The 25181-nt window shown below is 42.7% G+C and overlaps 1 protein-coding gene across 12 annotated transcripts in view; it reads right to left on the bottom strand.

Annotated features, from left to right (window-relative positions):
* LOC147651099 (membrane-anchored junction protein-like) overlaps nt 1-19174 on the bottom strand; it is a 29461-nt gene extending 10287 nt beyond the window's left edge. For 2 of the 12 annotated variants that reach the window (XR_015275084.1, XR_015275082.1), the window contains exons 1-12: nt 16859-19174; nt 16100-16220; nt 15764-15809; nt 14390-14465; nt 12518-12643; nt 11175-11206; nt 10291-10400; nt 7885-7939; nt 5020-5092; nt 4769-4913; nt 3929-3998; nt 2898-3052 (exon numbers count right to left, since the gene is read on the bottom strand). Coding sequence is in view for 9 of the 12 variants with exons in the window: in XM_086846566.1 (XP_086702692.1) it covers nt 3956-3998; nt 4769-4913; nt 5020-5092; nt 7885-7939; nt 10291-10400; nt 11175-11206; nt 12518-12643; nt 14390-14465; nt 15764-15809; nt 16100-16220; nt 16859-16934 (903 nt within the window). In the remaining 3 variants the exon portion in view is untranslated. Of the gene's footprint in view, nt 1-2897; nt 3053-3656; nt 4552-4768; nt 4914-5019; nt 5093-7884; nt 7940-8309; nt 8560-10290; nt 10401-11174; nt 11207-12517; nt 12644-14389; nt 14466-15763; nt 15810-16099; nt 16221-16344; nt 16605-16854 lie in introns of those variants that run through there. The other 10 variants (XR_015275083.1, XM_086846566.1, XM_086846568.1 and 7 more) reach the window with 9 other exon arrangements.
* Nucleotides 19175-25181: the final 6007 nt, after the last annotated feature.

Raw genomic sequence — 25181 nt, forward strand, 5'->3', positions numbered from 1 at the left:
CGGAAAGCTGCATTGTTGCCAGAAATCTCTAAGTTACTTCCCTTGCTCCCAGTAACCACCCCCTTGCCAGAGAAGCTGTCTTTTCCACCAGAACTTGAGATAGTTAACAAGAGTGGGGCAGAAGAAAGAGGGAGTAATTGGTTTACAAGGGATAGTAAGCAGTGGATATCAAAAGCTTTAGCCTCCCAACTGCTAAAACAGCTCCACGAAGGGAGTCACTGGGGCTCCCGAGGGATAGCAGAAGCCTTCCTCAAAATGTACGCTGCTGTGGGTCTTTTTGTTCTGGCAAAACAAGCTGTTGATAGTTGTTTGATTTGTGCTAAGACAAATAACAAAGTTACAAAGAAACTGGCCAGAGGAGGGAGGCCTTGGGCTGTAGTCCCTTCCAAAGATGCCAAGTGGATTTTACTGCGATGCCCCGGGTGGAGAAATTTAAATACCTTTTGGTAATATTATGTCAGTTAACAGGGTGGCCAGAAGTGTTCCCAGCTGTTTCAGCAACTACAGGGTCAGTTATTAAAGTATTTTTAGAACAAATAATTCCAAGATATGAGATGGTGGAAGCGATAGACTCAGATAGAGGAACTCATTTTACTGGAAAAGTTCTTAAAGGAGTAATGACTGCTTTAGGGATACAATGGAACCTCCACACTCCCTGGCATCCCCAAAGCTCAGGCCAGGTTGAAAGGATGAATAGAGAAATAAAAAAACATCTTCTGAAGCTAGTGATAGAAACGAAAATGCCATGGCTGCGGCTCTTACCACTGGCTTTAGCAAGAATAAGGGCCAGACCCAGGGAAGATATTCAACTGTCTCCTTTTGAATTGATGTTTGGAATTCCTTATCCTTGTAATTCTCCGCCTGAGGCAGGGGTAGAGGTAAGTGATGTATATCTAAAACAGTATGTGGCTCGGATACTGTCTCTTGTGAAATCTCTTCAACAGGAAACTCAGCTGGCACAGACCCTACCTTTGGACTTTGCTGTTCACAACATCCAGGCAGGAGACCGGGTCCTAGTTAAGGAGTGGAAAGAAGCACCACTGGAGGCTAAGTGGCTTGGACCTTTCCAAGTGTTGCTGTCCACAGAAACAGCCGTCAAGAGAGCTGAACACAGGTGGACACATCACACTCGATTCAAGGTCTCTGAAGCTCCAGAGATTTGGACATCTCAGCTGGAGGAGAAGGATGGGAAGCCGTGACTGACACTCCACAGGAGTGGACCAGAGCAGTAGCTGGTGCGTCGACATCGGAGGAAGCCCCGAGTGCCTCCCCACAGACTGCCTGCTGAAATAGTCTGCATCCCTACTCTCAAATCTCCAGACACTGGGAGCCAATCCATGCTGTCATTGCTTTCTTTATGCTAAGCTGTTTCTGTGCTTTCACTTGCCACAGGTGGTGTAGAAAACAACATGAAATTGAAAATTAGAAATTAGATTATAACACTATTAGAATGTTTCTCTTAATAATTTTACCTTTATATTTCCAGTTAAGTTGGAGTCTAAAGTGGGAAAATAATTTTTTACTTTAAGAGAACAAGTAGCAAAGACCTTTAACCTTAGAAACTGTTGGGTCTGCAGGGGGGCCAGGGGGATCTGAAAGCTGGCCATGGGTGGCCAGCCCAGTCGAGCCTAAATGGTGGGTTAGCACCCTGAGTGAAGTCCATAATAGAACAAGATTTTGAGACAAAGAAAGAAATCCATGGCATTCATTCTTCTGAAAGAGGCATTTATTGCTTAAACAGAACAAGAAGCACATATGTGGGAAAGAGCGTTTGTGACTGGACTTTAGGTTTAGATTGTTGGACCCCCAACTGCCCTCCTTATGACTGTTCCAGATATCGAGGCAGATGGAATCAAACGCATGTTAAGCTCACTAATGGTAGCTGAGTAAGATGTTCCATAATTACCAAAAAGATTTTGAAGGCTGTAAAGCAGTGGGGAAGGATAAGTTTTTTTTGACCCTTTATTTTTAAGCTGCCCCCGGGATAATTCCACAAGTCAGACACATGTTGTCTGAGACTATCAGTGGAAATGGCAACACCAGAATGAAACTCAAACCCTTTTCAGTAAGTTCTGGTCCAGATCTAATAAAACAGATCTGGGATGTGATTGCAAGTGGAAACCTCATGTAGGAGGTTAGAAATGTAAATATTGTGATTCTTATGGCAAGGCAACTATTGTTGGTGGACCCCTAGGCCCTGGAAGCAAGCTGTATTTTGACCCGCCAGTTGATGATAAAAATTGGAAAGGTCCCTTCACTAATGGGACCTGGGCTCTAAAGGGGCATTACTGGATTTGTGGCCAAAATGCTTACCGCAGGCTATCTCCAAACTGGTCAGGAATATGTTATGTGGGGTATATTAGACCATTGTTCTTTCTGCTACCACAAGTTCAAGGAAATCAGTTAAGAATCAAAGTATATGATGATCTAATTAGAGAGAAGCGGTCCATTGATACATCCCTGGTTGGAAGGAGCACCCAAAAGTGGGGAAAAGATGAATGGCCACCTGAACAAATCATACAACACTATGGACCAGCTACCTGGAACCCAAATGAATTAATATCAGGTGCCAGAGAACCCATTTATAATCTAAATCGAATAATTAGGTTGCAAGCTGTCTTTGAAATGATAATCAACCAGACAGCTACAGCTCTTGACCTTCTTGCTGACCAGTCTACTCAGATGAGAAATGCAATATTTCAACATCGGATGGTATTAGACTATTTATTAGCAGAAAACGGGGGGGGGGTGTAGAAAATTTAATGACTCAAACTGCTGTTTGCAAATAAATGACAATAGAAAAGTGGTAAAACAAATAACAAAAGGAATAAAAAAGTTAGCCCATGTACCGGTCCAAACATGGAAAGGATGGGAATGGGACATGTTTTCATAGTTACCTGGTAGCCTGTAAGTCAAACAAATGCTTTTTTCCTCTTATGTGTTGTAGCAACTCTAATCTTTTTACCATGCATGATCCCTTGCTTAATACAACTCATTCAACATGTGATCAAAGGAATGCAGGTAGTAGCCGTGCCTACTGATCCAGAGATAGCTACAAAAAAGCAGAAAGTAATGCCACTGCAAATAATTGCAAAGCCAAAAAAGAGCCAAGAACAAGAAATTAGGTCAATGATAACTAAAGTTTGTAAAGACAATTATTAACAGAAATTAAAAGAGGAGGGATTGAGAGGAATGATGAGCTTGTCTTTACAAACAAGCTGTGGGTCAGTTGATAAGATGTAGCTATCAGTGAGAGACAACAGAAACAATGGGATGGATTCCAGTAGAAGATCAAAGAGACACTGAAAGAACACTATGAATTCCATAAAAGTTAAGAAGGGATTATGCATTGGGGGTGGGGGGGGAAGGTATCACCGCCGGTATCAGGCGTTCCGGGAAGCCTGTACCTCTCAAGTACCTCAGCCTATGGGGAAAGGGAGAAGGGACAAGTGGCCGGGAATTAGGATAAAAAAGGAGGCTGCGCCCTCCAAAAATTTGAGAGACCCCAGGGGAATGCCCCATGGCCTCTCCCTTTATTCGAATAAAGTAAAAGGACTCCTCTGTCTCCTTTTTGGACATAAACCTCTGGTGTTTGTGGATTAATTTTCCTGACAAGTATCTTCAGCATGGGTAAGTCTGATTAAAATAACACACAGTTCCAAGCTGATTCTAGTTTTATTAGAATACCACATAACGTAAAATTCACAATTTACGACACTTAAGGGTCAAAATCTTGCTCTATTCCAAAACCTCTAAGATGTGAAGAAAAACCCAACAGGTTGTTCTAACCCAACATCTTCAGAATGTTACTTTGAAAACGTTAGCAAAGTAGAATTTAATTTAAAGCATTTAAGAGCTGAGACATGCAATGTGAAAAGCTGAATTACAGAAGAAACATTGCAACCCAATATTCATACTACAAATCTACCTTTCCGCAACAATTAGTACTTCCAGGTCAGTTTTTTCCACCAAAAAGATGTTGTAGTGGTGAAAAGATGCTGGGGAAACAATAACAACAAAAAGAGCATATTAGACTTCTCTGAAAATCATGAAAAAGCTAATTTCTGTCCAACAGAAAGACACAATGCCAGTACAAAATAATACAAAGGGAAACTGAAAAAACAGAGGAAACAATAACTTGTGCACTAATGGTCTGGTCTCAGTCATTAAAGGAATGGCACACATTACAATTAACAAGGAGTTTTATTTTTTAAAACACTAACAAAAACCAGCAGCTGCCAATATCCAGCTGCTGCTGTGCAGTGATGGACAGCACTCACAGGATCCAGCCTCAGCAGCATGAAATAACTCCTTTAGGCAAACAGCAGGTGTCTGCACAGTGACACTGATTTCCATTTGAAATGGTGACTTTGGGAGTCAGAGTTACAAAGTCCAGATTTGCTCAGTGGCCAAATAAAGGTCACATGAAGCTTAATGGGGCTGAAGGTCCATCTGGGAAGACCCTTTTAGCTGGCACTTCTCAGCTGAGGAAAGCCACTTTGTATAAGGGCTGAGATGGAGATTCAGTGACTCTCTTATCAGGAGTTTTTCCTAAAGACAGTTCAGAAGAGGAACATTTAGTGGGAATGCTGCCCCTTAGCACAAGATAAAACAACATCCCTTTCTTTGCCTTGGGGGACTTTGGTTCCATCACAGAAAAGATGTCTCCATTCTTCAAAATGATGGAAAACAACCTGGCACTGCCAACCTTTGACATAGGCTTGGACAGCGCCAGGATTGCCTCTGCTCATCAGTGCAGGATTAGTACCTTCTCCAGAACTGTGAAAGACCTCTTCCCTCTGACTTTGTGCTTCCTTTCTTTCCTGTTTGCTCCATTTGCTGCAGCAGCTGCACTGCACCCTCAGCCTGACTGGCTACTCTTTTTTGTTCAGGGGCAAATTCCACAGGTTCCCCTGTAAGAAACAGCAGCAAGAACAAAACCACAACCTCACGCTCTACACACTTCCTGTGTACCCAGGGGAATGAAAACTCAGTGGAATCCAGGAATTCCTTACTCACAGCAACTCAGCTGGTCACAGTCTTTAGTAAGGGATGCTGGGTTAAACTCAAGCTCATTTACTTTGGAGGAATTCTAAAAGGAAAAGAAACCCAAGAACTGTTACATAATACTAAATTCTATTGTACAGAAATTTTTGTTGGTTTGCTTCCTGAAAGTATTAAAAAGCAAGCTCTACACTCCTTGTTGTGTGGTTTCATTTGGGGATTTTTTTCTGCTATGATGAAGCTTTCTTCACTAAGGTATTTTTACACCTCCCTCATCAGGACATAACAAGATGTAATTCATTTAGAAGACTTTAGCATAGCAGACAGTGAACTAATAGTAGCTATGGAATAAGCAGAGATTTCAAAAAACATGAAGAGCTGTGGGAAATGCCAGTCCCTGGACAGTGCAGGCCCTTGGGCACTAGCCCTTCTAAGACATAGTCCTGGGATATAGACTTAACTCACAAGGGACAAAAATGAAAAGTGCCAGAAGCAAGAGGTGGGCCAGGGATACCCATTAGGTATCACTAATCAACACTGATCAACAACACAAAGTACTACAAAAAACCAAAAGAAACATATAAAACCACAACAAAATCAGCAGGTAAGCTTCTAAAAGAGAGTAAACCCTAAAACAATGACAGGTCCTGATGGTGTTTCCCTTGCACTAATCTCAGAACCATTTAGGTTGGAAAGCCCCGTAAGATTGATTGCTAACTGGGCACTGCAAAAGCCATCAATAAACCCTGTCCCCAAATGCCACACCTAAACTCGGGTTAACACAAAATTCCAAACCTCTGATGGCCTGAGATCTTTGCAGTTTAGTCTGAGAGCATTAATTAAGTTAGGAAAATTGTCTGGAATGACAGGCAGAGTGTCTCTTTCTTTCTTTGACTTTCACTGGTGCACTGTGTAAGTGAAAAGACACGCAGGTTTGACTACATTCATCCTGACCAGATGTCACCATCACAGGCCTGGGAGACATCTGGATGACAGCTGAAAATGCAATCCATTTAACAGTCATGTGCCTGTGGCACTTCTTTACTCCTCGTTCCAAACCCAACGTCCTAAAGTCAATCCCACGTGTACTATGTAGACTGACTGACCTCCTGTTTAATGAGACCCTTCTCTTTTTGAGAAGCATTATAAAATACTGGGTGGATTTGAAACCAAAGCCATACACTGTTGAAAAAATGAGAAAGAGTGTTGGAAGAATGACCAGAAAAGCTCTGATAAAGTACAGGAGCTACTGACATGTTTTTATCTTAAACCTAATCTTTCTTCTCATCCTGAATTGAAAGGAAAAAAACCCAACAAAACCAAATGGAAAGCATGTCACACAAATATTTGGCTTTCATCTTCTAAGAATGCATGTTAGGAAGAGGACTTCTGCCCATGATTTCAACAGCACTAGTGACACCTGATCTGGTGTTCATCAACAGAACAGTGTCCAGACATCCCTCTCAGTGTAACAGTGCCTTCACTAGTGCAATTTTGAGGACAAGTAATGATGCCACAAGCAGCTGCTCCAGAAAAGGTTCTTCTCACCTGAGTTGGTATCTGCTGAGTTGATTTTTACATCACAGTTCCAGTTTACCCAGAAAGTGCTCAAGACATGTCCTCCCACATTAGTTAACACAAGAGGAACTTGCAGTGATCTCTGCCACCTGTAGTATGTTTCTCAGGGTCCAAGCTGCTAACCTGGAGCTCCAGCTTTCAAGGACTCTAATGTCTTGAAAACTGTACAAAAACTAGAGGAATTCTGGAGACACTGATTATAGCAAAGTGGGGAATAAAAAAGCATCATTCAGAAAACGATACTTATCTCACCAACAGTGTTTTGAGTACTTGAGGAAAAGCCAGAGAAGGCATGTGTAGACACCTGTCACTAATACTGCAAAGGTAAGCAGAGCTGGGGGGGAAAAGGGATACAAGTTTTACAGACAAATAAACCTGCTTGTTTTAGAGAAGTTATTCTTTACTGAATGTTCCCAAGGAGTTATCAGGCAGTCTTCTCCTGTCTTGCAAATCCAACAGACCTGTCAAAAAACCCTGCTCTGAAAGAAAGTTTTGGGCTTCCTTCGTGGGCAAACCCAAGAGAAATGTGTTTGCCTCCTTGGAAAAAAAACACTTCCAAAGAGTTAGAGAGGGGGGGAAAAGCCAGAAAGGTGATAGTGTGGTAGGGATTTGAATTGAATTTAGAATGGGTATCCAGAAAATAGATGAAGTGTATTTGGGAGGATGTGCAACAGCCAGGAGGACACGGGCATTGGGGTATGCCTAAGAGCAGCTCTGTCTGAGCAACCTTGGAGCCTGTGGGCTACAAGAGAAAGAATCTTCTCCTCCTAACAAGGTCTTTGGAGAACAGTGGCTTTAGAGACCAACAGCCAATCCCTCTGGAACAATCCTGTCATGAATCTGCCTTCTGATGCCATAGTGAGAAAAGGCATGGCAGTGTTTCAGCCACAGGGTGATGCCTGCATGGCCATCAGCAGAGAGAGGTGGGGAGTGGCACATGGTCACAGCGAAGCCAAGGTAAAGATGCCAGCACCCACTGTTGGCCCTTTGTGGAATCCTCCATAAAGGGGCATGTGAGATGACAGAGGACTGGAGTCCTGGAGAAAAGGCAGGGCATCCCTCAGGCTCACATCTCAGAGGCTGAGCTTACCCCCAAGCTTGTAGCTTGACAGTCAGAAAAGCTTGTGTCATCTCAAAAAAACCATAATTCATCCCTTTGCAGTCTGGAGAGGAGTAAAAATTTATTAGGGTGATGCAGGGAAAAAGGAGACTAATTACCTGCAGGCATTTTTATGCTTGCCACTGTAAGGGTCCAGGACTAAATAGGTGCTGTTGTCTCTTTCTGAATATTCTGTAGCTTACCTTTTCAAATCCATGCTCTGCTTTACTCATCTGGTGAAGACACTCTGCTCCAGTTCTAAAGATAAGCAAATAAAAACTGAGTTTACAATAAGTCACAAGAAGGAATCAGCTACTCCAAGTACATCACTAGAAACCAGGACTATAGTAAGACTCTACTCAACAAGATAGATACCCTTAATCTGTATTTGTACTCATGTTTCAAACTCTTCCTTAAAAATGAAAATATGCACTCATTTTGCTTTTCTATGACAAACAAGCAGTTAAAAAGCGTTAAATGAAAAGGGGGATGAGCAGATAGCTGAGAGAGCTTGTGAATCTTACAAGGTTACCAGAGCAGATAGCAAAGAACCACAGAAAGATCTTGCAAGGCTTGGTTGTGGAGCATTAAAATGACAGAGGAAACTCCATATGGAGAAGTACAAAGAGATGCATGTGCAGAAAAACCATCCCGGCTTCACTTGAGGTGATCAGAATCACTGGCAGTGTCACTTGGAAATTCTGATTTCTCAATGCTCAGTAGCACCCCAAGAAAACCCAACCCCCCCAAGAGAACTTAGGAGCAAAAGAGCTTGTCCAGAAAGAAGACAGAGAGCTGGTCTCACTACAGCAGACACACTCCTTCCTGGGGCAGGGAAGATGCTCAGCCTGAATGAGCTCTCCAGTATAACAGTGTAACTGGAAAAAAATGACAGAAGGCTTGAAGCTAATGCTCACAAATTTGATTTTGAATTCAAGCATACACTTAGGAATTATGGATTGTTCTAATCATACCTGCTGAGGCAAGATACAGGACCTACAGAGAACTGCTAGACTGGATCATGAAATAGTCTTTTTTCACCTTGTATTTTATTAATCTACAACTTGATTGTCTTTGGCTAAAAGAAATAAAAGCATTCTGAATCCTGGGCTCATTCTTCCCTCATATCCAACAGTTGTACTGAGAGTAGAAACAAGCCAGGGGGATGGGGGAGGGATTAAAGGACTACATTTGCATGAGCAGGAGAAGAACTGGCTTCAAACTTTGTTAATATCCCTGCATGAAACACATCTGGGAATTGGGAAGGATATAAGGCAACAAGGTAGATGATTGCATATAGTCTGTACATGGGAGGGGAAAGGTGTGTGTAAACACTTCTGACCATGGATGGATCCACGACTGTTTGACACATACTTGTAAGGATCCAATACAGGTATACATTTTCTTCTTTTAAAAAAAATAAAAGAAGCCTGCCAGCCTGAAAATAACACTGGGTCTCTGAGAGGTAGTCAAGAACTAAGCCCAAGGTTAGCCAAGAGCCAGTTCTGTACCCCCACACTGAAGGTGTCCAACAACACCCTGAGCTGAATTAGGCAGAGCTCTGCCAAATCACTGTCTTCAAGCAGTGATCTCTGCCCTCTGCTCAAGGCTGCTGAGGCACCTCTGTCCCAGTCTGGAGCAGAAACCCCAGTACATGACTGGGACTCACCGGGGTAAACTGAGGCTTTGAGAGATGAGGCTGTTTAGCCTGGAGAAGGCTTAGGTGGGATCTTACCAATGTACACCTGATAGGAGGGAATGAAGAACAGAGAGCCAGGCTCTCTTCAACCTTCTTGTCTTCTGGCAGGACAAGAGGAAAAAGGCACAGACTGCAAAACATGGAATTAAATTTGAACACAAGAAAAACCTTTTTGACTAGAACTGTGGTCATACACTGCAAGTGGCTCTCTCTCACAGTTGTGGTGGTTCCACCCTCAGAGTCTACTCAAGACCTGAGGGAAATTGCTTTGGGTGACCCTGCTTGAGCAGGAGGGCTTGAACTCGATGATATCAAAGGACCTGTCCAACCTCAACCATTCTGTAAAATCCAAAGCTAGAGATCTACTTGGGAATCACCATGAGAAGTATAGCTTCTCACATGGTGAAGTTGTGGGAGAATACTCCTGTGTACACACAACATATGCAATTTCTCGAGACTTTAAAGCAGTTGGAAAAGAGCAAGTTCCAAGGTGTTTTGCCATCAGCCTTGAGCCAAGAGGGCAGAATTCATCAGCTGGCTCAATGGAGCAGGCTGGGAGGCAGGTGGAAAACTGGTTCCAGTTCTTCCCTTGCTGTCCTAAACTCAGGTGTGCAAGTCAGTGCACTGTTCTGTCTGGCTGCTGAGCTATCACCTCACTGTGACTCAAAAGGTGATGTGAACACAGAGGAATTAAACAGGCAGAGCTTTGGTGAATGGTATGGGAACTTGGAAAATACAGGACCACTTTCTTCCCAATATAAGCAACGATGCTTAGATTGTGTTACCCAAGGAAGAAAAGGAAGAAGAAAAATGGGGCAAAGGATTGCACAGAAATGAAACATGAAGAAGGTACAAGAGACATTAAAAATATTAATATGTGTCCTGGGAGACTCTTTTGGAGTCAACTGACCTGTCCATACATGATTGTGGGCATGAGATATCATCTCTGACTTCCACTCTTCTCCTCTTCACTACTTCTTTCGTTGCAGTACTTTCTGACACTTCGTTTCTTCTCCTGACCTTCAAAACATTGCAAACTGGGTAGTGATAACAATTGATTTTGACTTTTCTATTTTAGAACAAAATTCATAGTTAATGTACATTCATATTTTGCAAAAATTGTCCCTGCTTATACACTGAAAACCAAAAAAGGATTCAGGACTGAAGAAGCAAGCACTGGCAGGTCAGCCAGAGAATTATGCTCAACCGTTTTAAACAAAGTATTTCTTTCTAGGATATCTTATTTCCTCCATTTTCAGAGGACTGCCAAGGAATGTAAGTAGCAGGAATGCAGAGGTAGAAAAAAAATCCGTAGGGGAATCTGGACACTTCTTTGGGGAAATTTGGATTTGAATTATTCTTCTTTAATTCACTTCAGACACTTACCTATATTGAAAATAAACCTACCCTGAGCTCTCATTACACAAAACCTCCTCAAATAAGCATAACTTTGCTGTTTACAACACAGTACCTGGGGAACTAAATTACTCAGCAATATCAACCTCACAGATTCTTCCAGTGAGAAAAGACTGGACAGCTCACTCAGGCTGGCAGAAAATCCGGGGAACTCAAGGCAGCAGGCTCTTAGGTCCTGATACAAGACTGCTTTCCAGGCCCAGCAGAACTACTACAAGAACTTCTCTCCCTTGGATGGCTCCAGGTGAGAATTTGGTGCCACTTTACACTGACTGACTAACTCCTAGTGGTAGGAGAACTCTAGCATTGCCTAAAGGCATATATTCTGCTTCTCAAGAATACTTAGAACAACAAAAGAAAACCAGATGCACAACTTACAAGCTTATCACTGCCCTTTTTTACTTCTTTACCTGCAAGAGAGGTATAAAACTTGGTGAGTATTTAGACTGGACTTTAACCAACTGAAAAATACATTTTTGCACTGCAGTTCCTCTTCCAGGAGCAAGATAAACTACTGGACCTGCACAAGATACACTGAAATTGAAAATGTTCAAATACAGCTCTTCCTGAACCAGAATTCCTGGCTATGAACACCAGATATCAATGGGATGTGACAATTGCTTGTCTTCAAGAAGTCAAAGGTGTCTTCAGAAGACAAGGGCCTGAAGAACAGTTAGCATCTCACTGTGCTTTGGGCACCAGATGGAAGATGCAAGGACATCTGGAACACAGCCCCTAGAGAATACTGGCCAGCTGTAGGATGTATGGGGTTCACATGTATTTCCCTGAAAACAAATCCCCACCAACAGAAATTTGAAACATCAAGTCTGAAAGGAACAGAGCCTTATACTGATCCTAATTTTAGAATAGTAATGCACTACAACTATCTGGATAGGGCAATTAAATACTGGAACAGGTGTAGAGGGAAGTTAGTGAACTCTCCATGGCTAGAAACTTTTACATCCAAACATGGGATGTTTGATAGTCTAAGAAATTATTAGTTTCTTAGACTTCTTCTTTCTCTTGGTCATTTTATAAAGATCACATTATCAGCTAAGCAGTCATTAAAAAAAAAAAACCAGTAACTTTTTTCAGAGCTTGATAATCAGAACAGGAAATAGTAAGAATACTCAGTTTTCACAAAAGAAGTTTAAATGTAGAGTCCTTAAGGAGGCCTTAGTTGCAGCCTGAGGTTGTTCAGAGAATTCACAGAAAACCTGGAAAACGAGACACTGTTGAGGGGAAAAAGTTTGCTAATTATATAAAAGAGGCTATTACCATGATTACTATCATTATTTTTTTACAGAAATCCATTCTTTCTTTAGTAAAATAGCAACAAAGAGTGGGATGTTCTCTGTCAACAAACATAGTAAAGCACAAGGAAGAAAAAGGTGTCCCATATACATGCATGTGCTGGCTCCAGCCCAATGACTGACATTAAAAATGAAGGTTGGGAGCCAATGGGCACTGCTTCGTAAAAATACCAACTAAAGAGTCAGCCGTGGTTGGAAAGACAACAGGAAATTCAGGGAATTTTAGAAAAGCAATATGAGACAACAAAGAACACCCTGTTATGCTCTATTTCAGACTCATGGTACAGTTATCCCACATGCAGTTTTGTTTTCTCTGATTCAGATACAGTAGGAGAAGGAAAAGAGAAAAGCAAGACATAGATCATAGATGTTTCCCAAAATTACCCAAACACAATCACAGTGACTTACCACAAGATATACTTTGCTGAAATGAGTTCAATTCTAGGTACAACTTACAAATGTAGGGATAAGGCACAAGATGGACATTCTCATGTTTGAATTTCATCTTTGATACTCGCTCCCATTTACTCAAATCTGAGAAGAATGGTAAGACTTAAAAACACAACACTAACATTTCAAAGGAATACAAGTCCTGAAGATATCTCCTAAAGCTTCAAAAGACACAGCACACTGCACATGTGCACAAAGGAGCAAATACAACCTGCTACTATGAACTTGTGTAACGCACTACAGGAAACACTTACCCAGGTTTACTTATCCACACTGCCCCGTCAGTCACCTGTATTAAGAGTGTTCTGTTCCCTTAACTGTGTCTGCCTTTAGTATTGGCACCCTCCTGCAAAAAACCATGCCAGGCTCTTCTAAACCTATGAATAAAAAAACCCCCTCAGCAGTCTTCCCAATTAAAAAGGAATTATTTTAAAATTTTATTTAAAAATTTTATTTAAAAATTGAAAAAGATTTGGATTCATAGAAGCAGCATCATTACTTCACAGTTCAAAACAGGAGGAAAAAGATAATTTACATGACAGCCACCACAGTTATAGCCTTTCCTTCATGTGAGTGCAGGTCTGACATCCAGGAGCTTCTGCTTGGAAGAACAACTGGTGCTGGACATGTCTCTTCACACACCTCTGATCTCAGGGAGAAAAAGGTGAAATGTATACTGTCAGTCCACATTTGCTAGCAGAAACTAACATCCCAGGGACAGACAATGATGAAACATTGATACAATCAGTTCCTTTAAGGACTGAAATTGCCTGGATTTTGGCTTGAAGGACTCATAGCTGGTGATTAACAGAGTCGCTCTACAGAGAGGAGCCTGACACACCAACTGAAAGACAACTCCTCATGCCAGGCCTCTGAGCTCACAGTTCTCTTCCAGGCCCAGTGCTGCCTGAGCATGTGGATGGACTTACAAGCTCTAGAAATACAAGTTTGTGAACCAAACACTCCTCAACACACAGGCAGAACTGGCTGAGCTTAGAGAAGCAAACCAATAATGGCTGGGTTGGCTGCCTCCTGTATAATGATGCTCTTGGCTACATTATCTTCCTGCCTCTAACAGGAATAGGTTGCTGTCGTATGTACCTGCTTCAAACAGAGAAAGAGGATGGCCTCATTCCTGTCTGCTATTAGGAGGCATAATGCAGTCTTCAAAGACAGGAGGGGAATGCCTTGGAGCTCTTCATGACTCCTGGGCACTCAGAATCACAGGAGGTGATGCCAGATCTGATCCAAAAGCTGACACACCTTTAAGATGGAAAATGCTAACATTTAACTGAATTACTTTTCTCTTCAACAAAAGCCTCAGGAGAGTAACTTCTTAACCCATTACACAACAGCAACTACAACAGAAATATGAAGTCATCTCTTTTTTCAAATTACTGTTGTTTTAAATTAACAATCTGCAGAATATGTAGCAGACACGACTAAATTCTGTCCAGTTGCACAAGCCAGAAGACAAAAACGAAGGCCAGTCCGTGCATTCTGATGAAAAAACACCTAGAAAGCAGAGGAGCCTGCAGTACAGCTGCTAGCTAGAATAATCCAATCTCAAATGCCACAGCACTTCTATATCAAAAGTGAAATCCCAGGAAACCACACTCCTCAAAAGCTGTGCATGCCAATATTCATGTATAGTATCAGCTTCTCTATGACCATGCTGTGCAACTGCACAGAGCTTTTACAGTACTGTCTGTGGACAGCAGCCCAACGCCTCTGCAAACTTTAGGGAAGATGGAAAAGATCTGCTGACTGGTCCCAAAGGAGACAAGATACAAGTCATTGAATCTTCTACGAGTAGGGAAGAAAGGATACATGGAAAGACAGTGAAGTGGTCTGTAGAAAATGGATGTAAATCATCAAGATTTCCAAGGATTACTCGAAAAACTTCCTGGAGAGGCCAAAAAAATAAACAAAGGAAAAATATTAAAAACATCGTCACAATTCCACTGTCAAGTACACTCTCAAGGCTTGGGGAAAAAATTAACATTACTTTCCAGTTTCTGTGAATTATGGAAGACCAGGCTTGAATTATGGAAGACCAGGTTCTATATACTCTGCTTTTCCTTCTCCCCTTCTCCTCCCCACTCCCACCTGCCATTTTAGAGTGCACTGCACTGACAGACTCATAGAAATTTAGGTGAATGAGTATCTTAATCTAGAATTAATAGAAGAATTACTATGGAAAAATGAGGAAAATCATATTTAAGAAGCTTTAAATTTAAGGAGTGTCATTTCATTTTTCCAGCAAAACACACATAGCATTTACCTACTCTTCTTTCTCTGAATATTGACCCAAATCAGTTACAAGGGAACTGCAGTTAAGCCCCAACAAGCTCCTCCTCTACAAACACAAAACTTTTTCTTGTAATACCTTTTAATATTTTCAAAAGTGAAAAAAAAAGAAATGTAATTCTTCCTATCAATTAAAATCAGCACATTTTCTTCAGTAAGGTTTTTAATGCAATTACTATATTCTGAATATCTTTAGAAATTAATAGGAAGGAACATTTTTAAGCAGGCAATATATTTGTCTCAATTTCTTAGTAATGGCAGAGTCCTTCTTATGTCTCAGGAAGAAGATAATAACACAACTCATCAATTGTGACCATCAATTTGTGTCCAAAATTTGGACACAAAGCAATGGCATCATTAAAGGAACACCCATGGGTTCCACAGCTGCAAGGAAAACACATGCAATTTAGCATTAGATTAGCCTCCATCAAGCCAGCCCACCAGTATTGCCACAGCTCCTGAAAAACCAAGGGGTATTAACAGCCAGTCAAGCCGGACAACTTGAAATTGATGGTCAGTTTTGAGGTGGAGACTAAAATCCTGAGAAAGAGCTCCTGCAAGAATCACTCTGAAGAGGAATCAGATAGAAACTGTCACTAACTCAACAGGAAATGTTGAAACATGGAAACAGCAGTTTCCATTTGTCCAATTTTAAGAGTCAGTAGCTTCTTTGGAATATTTCAAACAAAAGCATGACTCTTCTACACTAAATTTTGTCTGTTGAGGAATATTTTTCATTAATGTAATTTTTTTTTTCCACACTCAGACTCTCCAGGAAGTTCCCCATTATTCACACCTGAAATGCTGCATTTGACAAAATACTGTCAGTGCCATAACAAGCATTTGCTCACCTAACACCCATCTGAGGTCCTATGGACCTGCCTCAGCTCCTACCTCTGACTCCTTGGCAGCACTTTCAGTGAGACTGAGATTGGGAGAACTGTGAAACAAAGAGAGAGCTGGAACCATCCCAGTCAAAATGCAACAAAGCTACATTTCATGTAAGAGTTTAAACAGCAACAAAACATAATTCCCACTGAACAGGAAAAAATACTTAACAGGCAGATTAATTCCTCATTTATTACTCTTAAAAAAACATCCCTTATTCCAAGGATTGCTCTGTGCAAACTTTCTACCCACTTGTATTCTGTGTTTTAAGGTCTTGTATTAACTCACTACCACATGCAGTCAACAGACAGCAGGCTGACTTCTTGGCTTTAACACACGTACCTGTTGAAGTTGCCATACCGGATTTTAAACTTGTACACATGCCTGCCAGCATGAAGAAACCTTGTTTCGGGCAATGGATAGGTGAATGGTTTCAACGACATCTCTCTCCCCGAACGCCAGACTAGCAAAGCAGGAGAGTCAAAGGTTAAGTCCTAACCCCCCTCACCACATCTCGTTCTGTCATACGAAAAGATTACATGCAGGTTTTTTTCTCCAGGGGACATCAGCAGAGAGAACTCTCCTACCAGTCAGCAAAAGGCTGATCGGAGTGTCCGTTTCAATAGCGCCTATTTTTGAGCAGGATCCGAGGACAGACCTAGAGCAGACGGTCACCCCGTCTTCAGCTGTGCTGCCCTGCACCTGTTTCTGCCGAGGTCCCTGGAGCTTTAGTGGCCTCCCGCCCCGGGGCCGGCAACCCCCAGCCCCCTCCGCAGAGCCTCATGGGGCCCGCGACCCCCTGAGGGGGAGCCCCGGCTGCCGCGGATCCGGGAATCCCCGCGAGTCCGGCCCGCAAGAGCTCGTTGCTCCCCGCCCCCCCCGCACTTCCCCGCTGCCCCTCAGCCGCCGCCGCCGGCACCAGCGGCGAGCAGTGCCCGGCTGCCCCCGAGATGGGGCGGAGAGCCCAGGCCCGCTGGAGCAAGGCCGGGCCCCGTTGCGGACGCCGGCCCAGCGTCTGCCCTGCCAGACGCGAGATGGCGCCGCCTTCCCAGAGTCGGGGGCGGCCTGAAAGGTCTCCGGACAACTCCGGCGCCTACCGACCCCCCTCAGCTCCGCGTCCACCGGGCCGGGGCTGCCGACTGAGCGGAGCCGAGTGGCGCTCAGCCGAGCCCAGCATAACCGAGCCGAATGGAGCCGAAGCAAGGCGAGCCCAGCCCAATGGAGCCGAACCGAGCCGAACGGAGCCGAAGCAAGGCGAGCCCAGCCCAATGGAGCCGAACCGAGCCGAATGGAGCCGAAGCAAGGCGAGCCCAGCCCAGTGGAGCCGAACCGAGCCGAACTGAGCCGAAGCAAGGCGAGTCGAGCCCAATGGAGCCAAAGGGAGCCGAATGGAATCAAACCGGGCCGAATGGAGCCGAAACAAGGCTAGCCCAGCCGAATGGAGCCGAACTGAGCCGAAGCAAGGCGAGCCCAGGCGAGCCCAGCCGAGCCCCGATGCAGGTAGCGAGGAGGGACGTGGCCCAGAGCGGGTCCGCAGCTCTCCAGCCCCTTTCCTCTGAGGGGTAGCGGAGCAGGACGTGGTGGTGGCGGATGCTGGAGCTGGGCGGGCTTGGGCTGCTGAGGTGGCATCTCAGATGAGACAGAGGCTCCAGCAGGCACTAGACCTGCCACGAGAGGGGCTGGGGGTCGATCCTTAGCTACCACAGCACGTCTTTCTTTTCCTTTTCTGACTCACACAGCTCCTCTTCTGCTGCAGCCCCTGTTGTCCTCCCTTTATGTAACTGGAACATTTTATATACTACATCTTTTTAAGAAAGACTGGAATTGAAAGATCTTCCCTCTTCCCACGGTGTTAATACCCAGGGACTTACACAGCGTCCCTCGCCATCCACTCAGTGGGATGATCTCAAGTGCAGTTCCTATAAGCAGCTGCACGATGCAGCCCCTCAGCATTGGTAAAGACATGATGTAGAGAATAATTCAGCAGCTGCAGAACAGTTCGATTTTCACTGGCTTTTGGTTTTAAGAAAAGGAAAATAAGCTTAGGGAGTCAGGAAGTGAATTGACACATGAATTTCATGCACAAGCAGGAAATCGATAACTACGGGGAAATGATGTTCAAGCAAGCAGATAACGCAGTGGAAAACAAGCTTCACTAACAAAGCTAAACCCACCCTTTTGGGTGCATCTCAGCAACAAGGGCTATGTCCTGCTTGAGCTGCTCTTCAATAGCAAATGGGCGGCTCTAAGTTGGTTTTACAGTAGGATAGCACCCTCAGGAATCCTACTGCACTACTGCCAGATAAAGTGACCTCAAAAGCTGGAATCCAATTTATTTTTTTTTTAATTGTCTTAGCACTACTGTGCTTCCTGATATCCTCTGGTCATTCCTGGAACACTGTATGCACCTCCCCCTCTTACCCAGACTAGAGAAAATGCTGAGGGGGGAAGGCTTGCAGATGTAGTTCATCAAGTTTAACCCACAGCCACCTTTAATGTATGCCTGTCTTTCCAACATTTTCATGTCCAAGATCAATATATTTTATACACTACGTTCTTGTGCTCAATATTCCATTGATATGAATAAATGAGGAAAAAAACTGGTTCCATTCCCCTTCTCTAAGAAAATTATATGGTTTCTTTCAGCTGTACTCTAAAGAACTGAGATATGTGCCATGCAAAACTATTCAAATTAATGCCTAAGATGTTTAGGCACTTAGGAATTTTATTCCATTTTGTGTTTCAAAACAATTCCAGTAAACAAATATTTTTGGTAATAAAATAATAATCCAGTAATAAAGTATTTTTGGTTTATATAAAACACATGGTAAGCTCTTAAGGTGAGGTTTGGGCACAGGAAGTTGTCTGAGATTGACTTTTTGTGACAGTGACATGGCAATACTCTCTTGTGAGCAATTCCAGTATCTCCCAGTCCTGGCTGCTTCTGAAGAGAACCTGTGCCAAGGCAGGGGAAGGTACTTAGGCATTCTGAATATTTCTTTGTATATGCTCTGAAAAATGTCATTTGAACATAATATGTGGGAAACAGTAAAGGTAAGAGGACTTTCAGAAGCTGTGAAAATAGGCCTCAGAAGAGAAAAAGCAGAGAACTTAGAGCTAGCTGCAGCTGCAAAGCCTAAAAGTAAAGAAGATACAATATGCAAGGACATGAAACAATAGTTGAGTTGTTAGGCTTGGCTAAGCTGGACCTTAAGACTGCAGAAAAACAAGCTTACAAAATAGTAGAAGGTTTTAAGCTTAGTAATAGAATATAACAAACTGTTAATAGAAAGCAAACAAGCATTGTTTGGAGGTATACATGTGCTTTTAATGTTTGGCTAGAACAACTGTCTGTAAGCTTTAGCAATATGCTATTGCCTGAAAAACTTATAAAATGTTCTGTAACAAAGAGATTTTGGAGCTGCTTGTGGTAGACGTGAGCTTGTGCCATCTCCTGTGTCTGTAGCTGAGACTGGTGCCTGAAATAAAAGCTTCAGCCGGTGGTCCCATCCCGTTTGTGAGAAAATTACCCTCCAACAGTAATACTTGAAAAACAGTGAATATGGCCAATGTGATAATTTAACAGTGTGACTGTATTTTTAATTAAAAAAAAAAAAAAGTTGTTTTCCAGTACTTTTTAAGGGATTATTATGAATATCCTCTAGACAGGTGGTAACGTCTTGCTCTGCCTTGGTAAGAAAACCCAGTGTTCTTCAGTCAGTTTTGCTTTTGTGGGCCTACTGTGTTAGAAAAAGAATTTGTTTCTTTTCAATGCTTGTTAGACCACCCAAAATTTTTTCTTCATTCTCTTGCTGTTATATACCTAGATGTGACTTGTTTGAATGTGTTACCAACAAGTTTTCAGGTTTATCTTTCTGCAGGATTACTATGGAGGAAAAAAGCCTCAGATGGGAAATGCTTGAAGATCTACCAAAAACATTTCAACACTGTGCAGGAATGCTCAGACAGAAACTACTGTTGTACCAAAGATAGGCACGTGTTTACTATAATTTGTCTCTGAGAGGTAAATTCATTCAGGTAAAGCTTTTAATTTCTTATGTATGTAATTTTTCAGTATGTAGCTGAAAAGACCAAGAATTTTGTCATTGTCTTAATCCATATCATAAACCAGAATCAAAATACTAAAATAAATGCGGCAGACTAGACACAACTATTTGGAAGACGTTAGAAGTGAAACCAGACCTTTGCATATATTTGTTCTTGTACTATATACACTCTAGAAACTGGATACATTAAAATTATATTTTAGCAACAGTAGAGTATGGTAATTTGCTGTATTCACAGAACACATAACAGCAATTACCTAATAGATTTTCAATACATTTTAGTATTTGATAAAGTTCTGTGTTATGTATACAAGAATATAATTTTTAATGTTAATGCCATTGTCGTGGTTTTAAAGCAGTAACTAAAAAATTACTAGAAAACTTACTTATTTCTTGCTGTGAGATGTGGATTAGAACAAGAGCAAATCAGGGGTAAAACTTAAAAGGAATAAAGAAAGTTTATTAACAAAAGTACAAGAATAAAAAAACTAAAATAAAACTTCCAGAAAACTCCTTTTTTTCTCCCACTACCCAACCATTCCCTTGTTTACATGACAACATAGAGACAAAAAACTTTGGAACTTTGGTGTTTAAACAGTCCCCAATTCCTGCTAGAATCTTTTCATCAGTCTCTGTAGAGAAACAGAAGTCTTCTTCTGCTAATCTATGGAGTTTCTCACGAGAAAACTATTTCTGTTATAGTTTTCTATTTCTCTGATGCCAGCTGCCCAGAAATCTGCCATCAGATTTTCTCCTCCCATTTCACATCACTCTGAGGTGTGTATGGGTCCATGAGTCTAGGGATGTCATTTTTAAGGATGAGTTATTCAAAGGCAGAAGTTTTCTTCATCTGTTTCTGTGAGCCTCCCTGGAAACAGAAGTTTTTTCTTTGCCTCAAGCAGCCTGTGATAGACTGGCATTTAAGAAAACAAAGAGAAACACCTAAGGAAGTTAAAACCGCTGGAGGCTGGTGGGAGTTTGTCTCCTAGCCAACAGCTGGCCATTTCTAAGAATTGACAGCAGTTTTAACCATTGAAAAGTGAGATCAACCTGTGAACACCACCTTAAGACCTAAGCCTGGGAATTTCTTTGTTTCCTGGCTGTGAAAGGTAACAGAGCTCCAGCTGGCTTCCCGTCCCCGGCCCAGCCCATGCGGCCCGGGCAGGGGCTGGGCTGGGCCCAGCGGCTCCAGGCCGGGAGATGGGGCCTGCGGGGCTTGCCCTGGGCTCTGGCCGGGCCTGGCCGGTTCCTGGCTCAGCTGCAGTTTTTGCTGTGACTGAATTCACCAGAGACTGCCGAGTAAAGAGAGAAAAAGCTCTTGACCTGTGGCGGGCTGAGACAGTGACCACACTCTCCAGAGCAGCCATGAAGAATCTTCCATTGCAGACAGCTCCAGCTGCTGCTCCGGCAGAGATCACAGAACCATCTACAAAGCCTGGGCAAGATTTTAACCTTTTCATTACCCAGATAAGACTTGCAGATTAATCCTTTTACTCAGAGAGAGAAAAAGAGAGTAATCAACATGTAAAGAGACTTTATAAACTATAAGAGACAGTAAAGAAAAGAATTAAGCTTCAGAAAAGGTAGAGAATAAGGAGATGCTTTAATTAAGCTGAAATATTTTTCTGTTAAACCTATGGAGATGGACAATAGTGTCCTGAAAAAAACTCCTTTAATTCATGACAGAGTATATTGGGAGGAATAGAGTGTTCAAAGTGTGGATTTTGAGCAAAAGGTGGAGTAATTGTGATACAGTGAAGTGCTGGAACAGAGCGGGGAGAAGTAATAGTTGAAGATTTGGGGCCTTGAAGGGCAAAGAGAAAACTTCTGTTTCCAGGGAGGCTCACAGAGACAGATGAAGAGAACTTTTGCCTTTGAATAACTCATCCTTAAAAATGACATCCCTAGACTCATGGACCCATACACACCTCAGAGTGATGTGAAATGGGAGGAGAGGACTGATGACAGATTTCTGGTCAGCTGGCATCAGAGAAATAGAAAACTGTAACAGAAATAGTTTTCTCGTGAGAAACTCCATAGATTAACAGAAGAAGACTTCTGTTTCTCTACAGAGACTGATGAAAAGATTCTAGCAGGAATTGGGGACTGTTTAAACACCAAAGTTCCAAAGTTTTTTGTCTCTATGTTGTCATGTAAACAAGGAAATGGTTGGGTAGTGGGAGAAAAAAAGGAGTTTTCTGGAAGTTTTATTTTTTTTTATTCTTGTACTTTTGTTAATAAACTTTCTTTATTCCTTTTAAGTTTTACCCCTGTTTTGCTTTTGTTCTAATCCACATCTCACAGCAAGAAAATGAGTAGGTTTTCTAGTAATTCTTTAATTACTGCTTTAAAACCACAACACAGCCCCAAATCTTCAACTATTACTTCTCCTCTGTTCCACCACCTCACTGTATCACAACTACTTCACTGTTTTGCTCAAAATCCACACTTTGAACATTCCATTCCTCCCAATATACTCTGTCATGAATTAAAGGAGTTTCTTCAGAACACTATTGTCTATCTCCATAGCTTTAACAGAAAAATATTTCAGCTTATAAAGCATCTCCTTATTCTCTCTTCCTCATCTAAAACTTAACTCCTTTCTTCACTGTCTTTGATGATTTTATGATGTCTTTTTTCATGTTGATTGTCTCTCTCTCTGGGAAAAAGGAGTAATCTGTACGTCTCATCCAGGTAGTAAAAGAGTCAAAGTCTTGGAAAGCTGCAGATGTTCATGGTGTCAGGTTTCAGTTCAGCAGCAGAAACTGCAAACCCAGTCAGGCCGGCCGGCTCCGTTTCTCTTCCCCCCGCCCTCTGCAGCCTTGTCCGGCCTGGACGGGGGAGGGGGAGGAGGCCGAGACAGAGCCTGTTACCTCTTCAGAATCAGGAAACCAAAGAGAGCAAGAGAACCCTGGCTTTACATCTTAAGATGGTGTTCACAGGTTGATCTTACTTCTGAATGGTTAAAACCACCACCAATTCTCAGAAATGACCAATAATTGGTCAGGAGAAAAGACTCCCATCAGCCACCAGCAGCTTCAACTTCCTTAGCTCCCAAAGCTATCTTAAAGGTAAAGTCACCCTATGACAGCCATGATGTCACAATTATTTTATTTTGAGGAGTAATAGATTAAAATTGTTATTTATCATGGGTTTTACAGTCAGGAGTGGTAATTTAACCAAAAGTGTCGAAATAGTTCCCAAGCTGCATGTTATCGGCTTATTATTAGTTTTCTTTGAATAGCAGAAAATGAGACATACTTGATTTGTTATATTTTGCAATTCAAAATATACTAGTATTAAATATTAATGTCATTACTGTCACACTATGCTTGTGCAGCTGTGGACATCATCAAGCCTAAAATAAATACAGAATTTCTGCTTATACTCATTTATGTATTAAAGCTTTTATTTTGTATTCCAACACAGGAGTATTTGCTGTTGTTATATTTCTATATTCCAGCCCAGAGCCGGAAAAAAATGAAAGAACCCTGGTAGTATGCATAAGCTATGAAGTGAAAAGATTCTTTCCAACAGATTCCAGCTCTGCTCTTTGTTTGAAGTAAAAGAGGAGTAAAACTCTTCTGCTGGTCACATTGAACCAACGTAAGTTTGAATACTCTGCGAAAGACAGAAGAGTATAAAAATTACTTCATTTTATAGTACTTCAGCCATAATTCAGCCATAGGATAATTATGCTGTAATTTACTTGATTACACTCAATTAATCAAAGAACTGGAAAAAGAACTGGAAAATAAGTTTTTCTAAAACTAAGTTTAAAAAAAGTGAATTAATTTCATACACAAAGCCATGTAGTAAAAATATAGTCATTTAAACTTCTCAAAGCCCTTTGATAATGGAGCCCTGCAGCCTAGTCACGTGCAGTGCAGCCTCAGTTTCCTCTTGGAGCCCAAATCTGCTAAGGGTCAGGGCTGGGATGAGCCTTCACCCAGAACTGGCTCCAAGACTGATTGGGAGTCAGTCCAGAACAGGGCTCACACAAAGAGCAAAGTCTCAAGGCCAAAGCCAAAATTTCATCAGGTTGGATTGGTTTTAACACTGAATTGTAGCAAATTTGCTTGTCCAGTAACATCACTGTTACCATGAAACTTTACATGAGCTCTTAAATAACCTCTGTCCTATCATGAAATGCATTGCCAAATATTGTGAACTTGCTTTGCCTCTGCCTGCTGTTCCTGGGGCTGCTCTGGGCCAGGCAGCCTCAGTGGCAGCCAGCACTGGCTGCAGCCCGAGCGGGCTCCCCAGGACAAGGCCCCGCAGTGAAGAGGCCAAAGAAAGGCCTGGGCAGCAGCAGAACTCTCAGCAAAGTTATTTGGGCAATGAAGGACTACCCACAAGTGCACAGCAGCATGACTGTGGACAAAAATCAACAACTTTCCATCTCATGTCGTAAAGCTTCCAAATCCCAAAACAGCAGCATATCAGGACAAGTGGCACAGTGAACAGTGTCACTACTGTGCCTATCATGCAGGACCTGTGGACATCCTGGGGGCAGACAGTTCACTGCATCCTCGACATAGACTCCTGTTTCAGTGATAACATCTACAGAAGCAATGGGCAGTGTGAGCCCGTGCTGTGCTCTGCTGCTGAGCTGGCAGCATGCTGGATATGGCCAGGACGTTCTCTGTTTGCCCCAGAACTGGGGCCTGCAGGCACCTTGCTGCCCCTTGGCACAGGCTGTGCCACCCAACAGAGCCCAGAAGGCCGGGAGCAGAGCCCAGGGACAGCGCAGCTGCTTGGGCAGTGGCTCCTTCCAGGGACTCAGGCCAAAGCCATCCCTGAGCAGCCACAGCCACCCCTGACACTCCCTACTCTGTGACAGGTCCCCCAGCCCAAGGGGACAGAGCCAGGCCCTGTCAGGAGCCAGTACAGGCCCTGCCCAGTTGGGAGCCAGGGCTGGCTGTGGCCCTGGGCTCATGGCAGGGCTCCCACTTGGGGCTGCTCCTGTGGCTTGGGCCTGTGATTCCAATGGCCTGTGCATGCAGCACTTCAAGCAAGTAATGCCTGGCTCTTAATATTAAAGTTGTGTTAAAGACATTTATTCCCAACTTTGACAAGATGAAAGAACTGAAGCCAGTTTTTGTAAAATGCCTGCATAAGCACTACCATAAATCACAGCCAAAAGGTGCCCCACAAGGTATCCCACAAACATGGACCAAGCAGCTGCTGATCCTTTTTTAATCCTGGCTGCATTGCAGCCCCCCAGGCACCAAGAAGAAAAGGCTCTTACTGAGAGCAAGCAAACTTAACCCTCTGCCAGGACACAAATTTAGAGGGCAAAAAATTTAAAAACGCCACACCAGCAGCCATGCTTCCCAGTGAGAAGGGTTGGAATT

This window comes from Cyanistes caeruleus, chromosome 11 (genome assembly GCF_971803275.1).
Source record: "Cyanistes caeruleus chromosome 11, bCyaCae1.hap1.1, whole genome shotgun sequence".
In the NCBI taxonomy this organism is placed as follows: Eukaryota; Metazoa; Chordata; class Aves; order Passeriformes; family Paridae; genus Cyanistes; species Cyanistes caeruleus.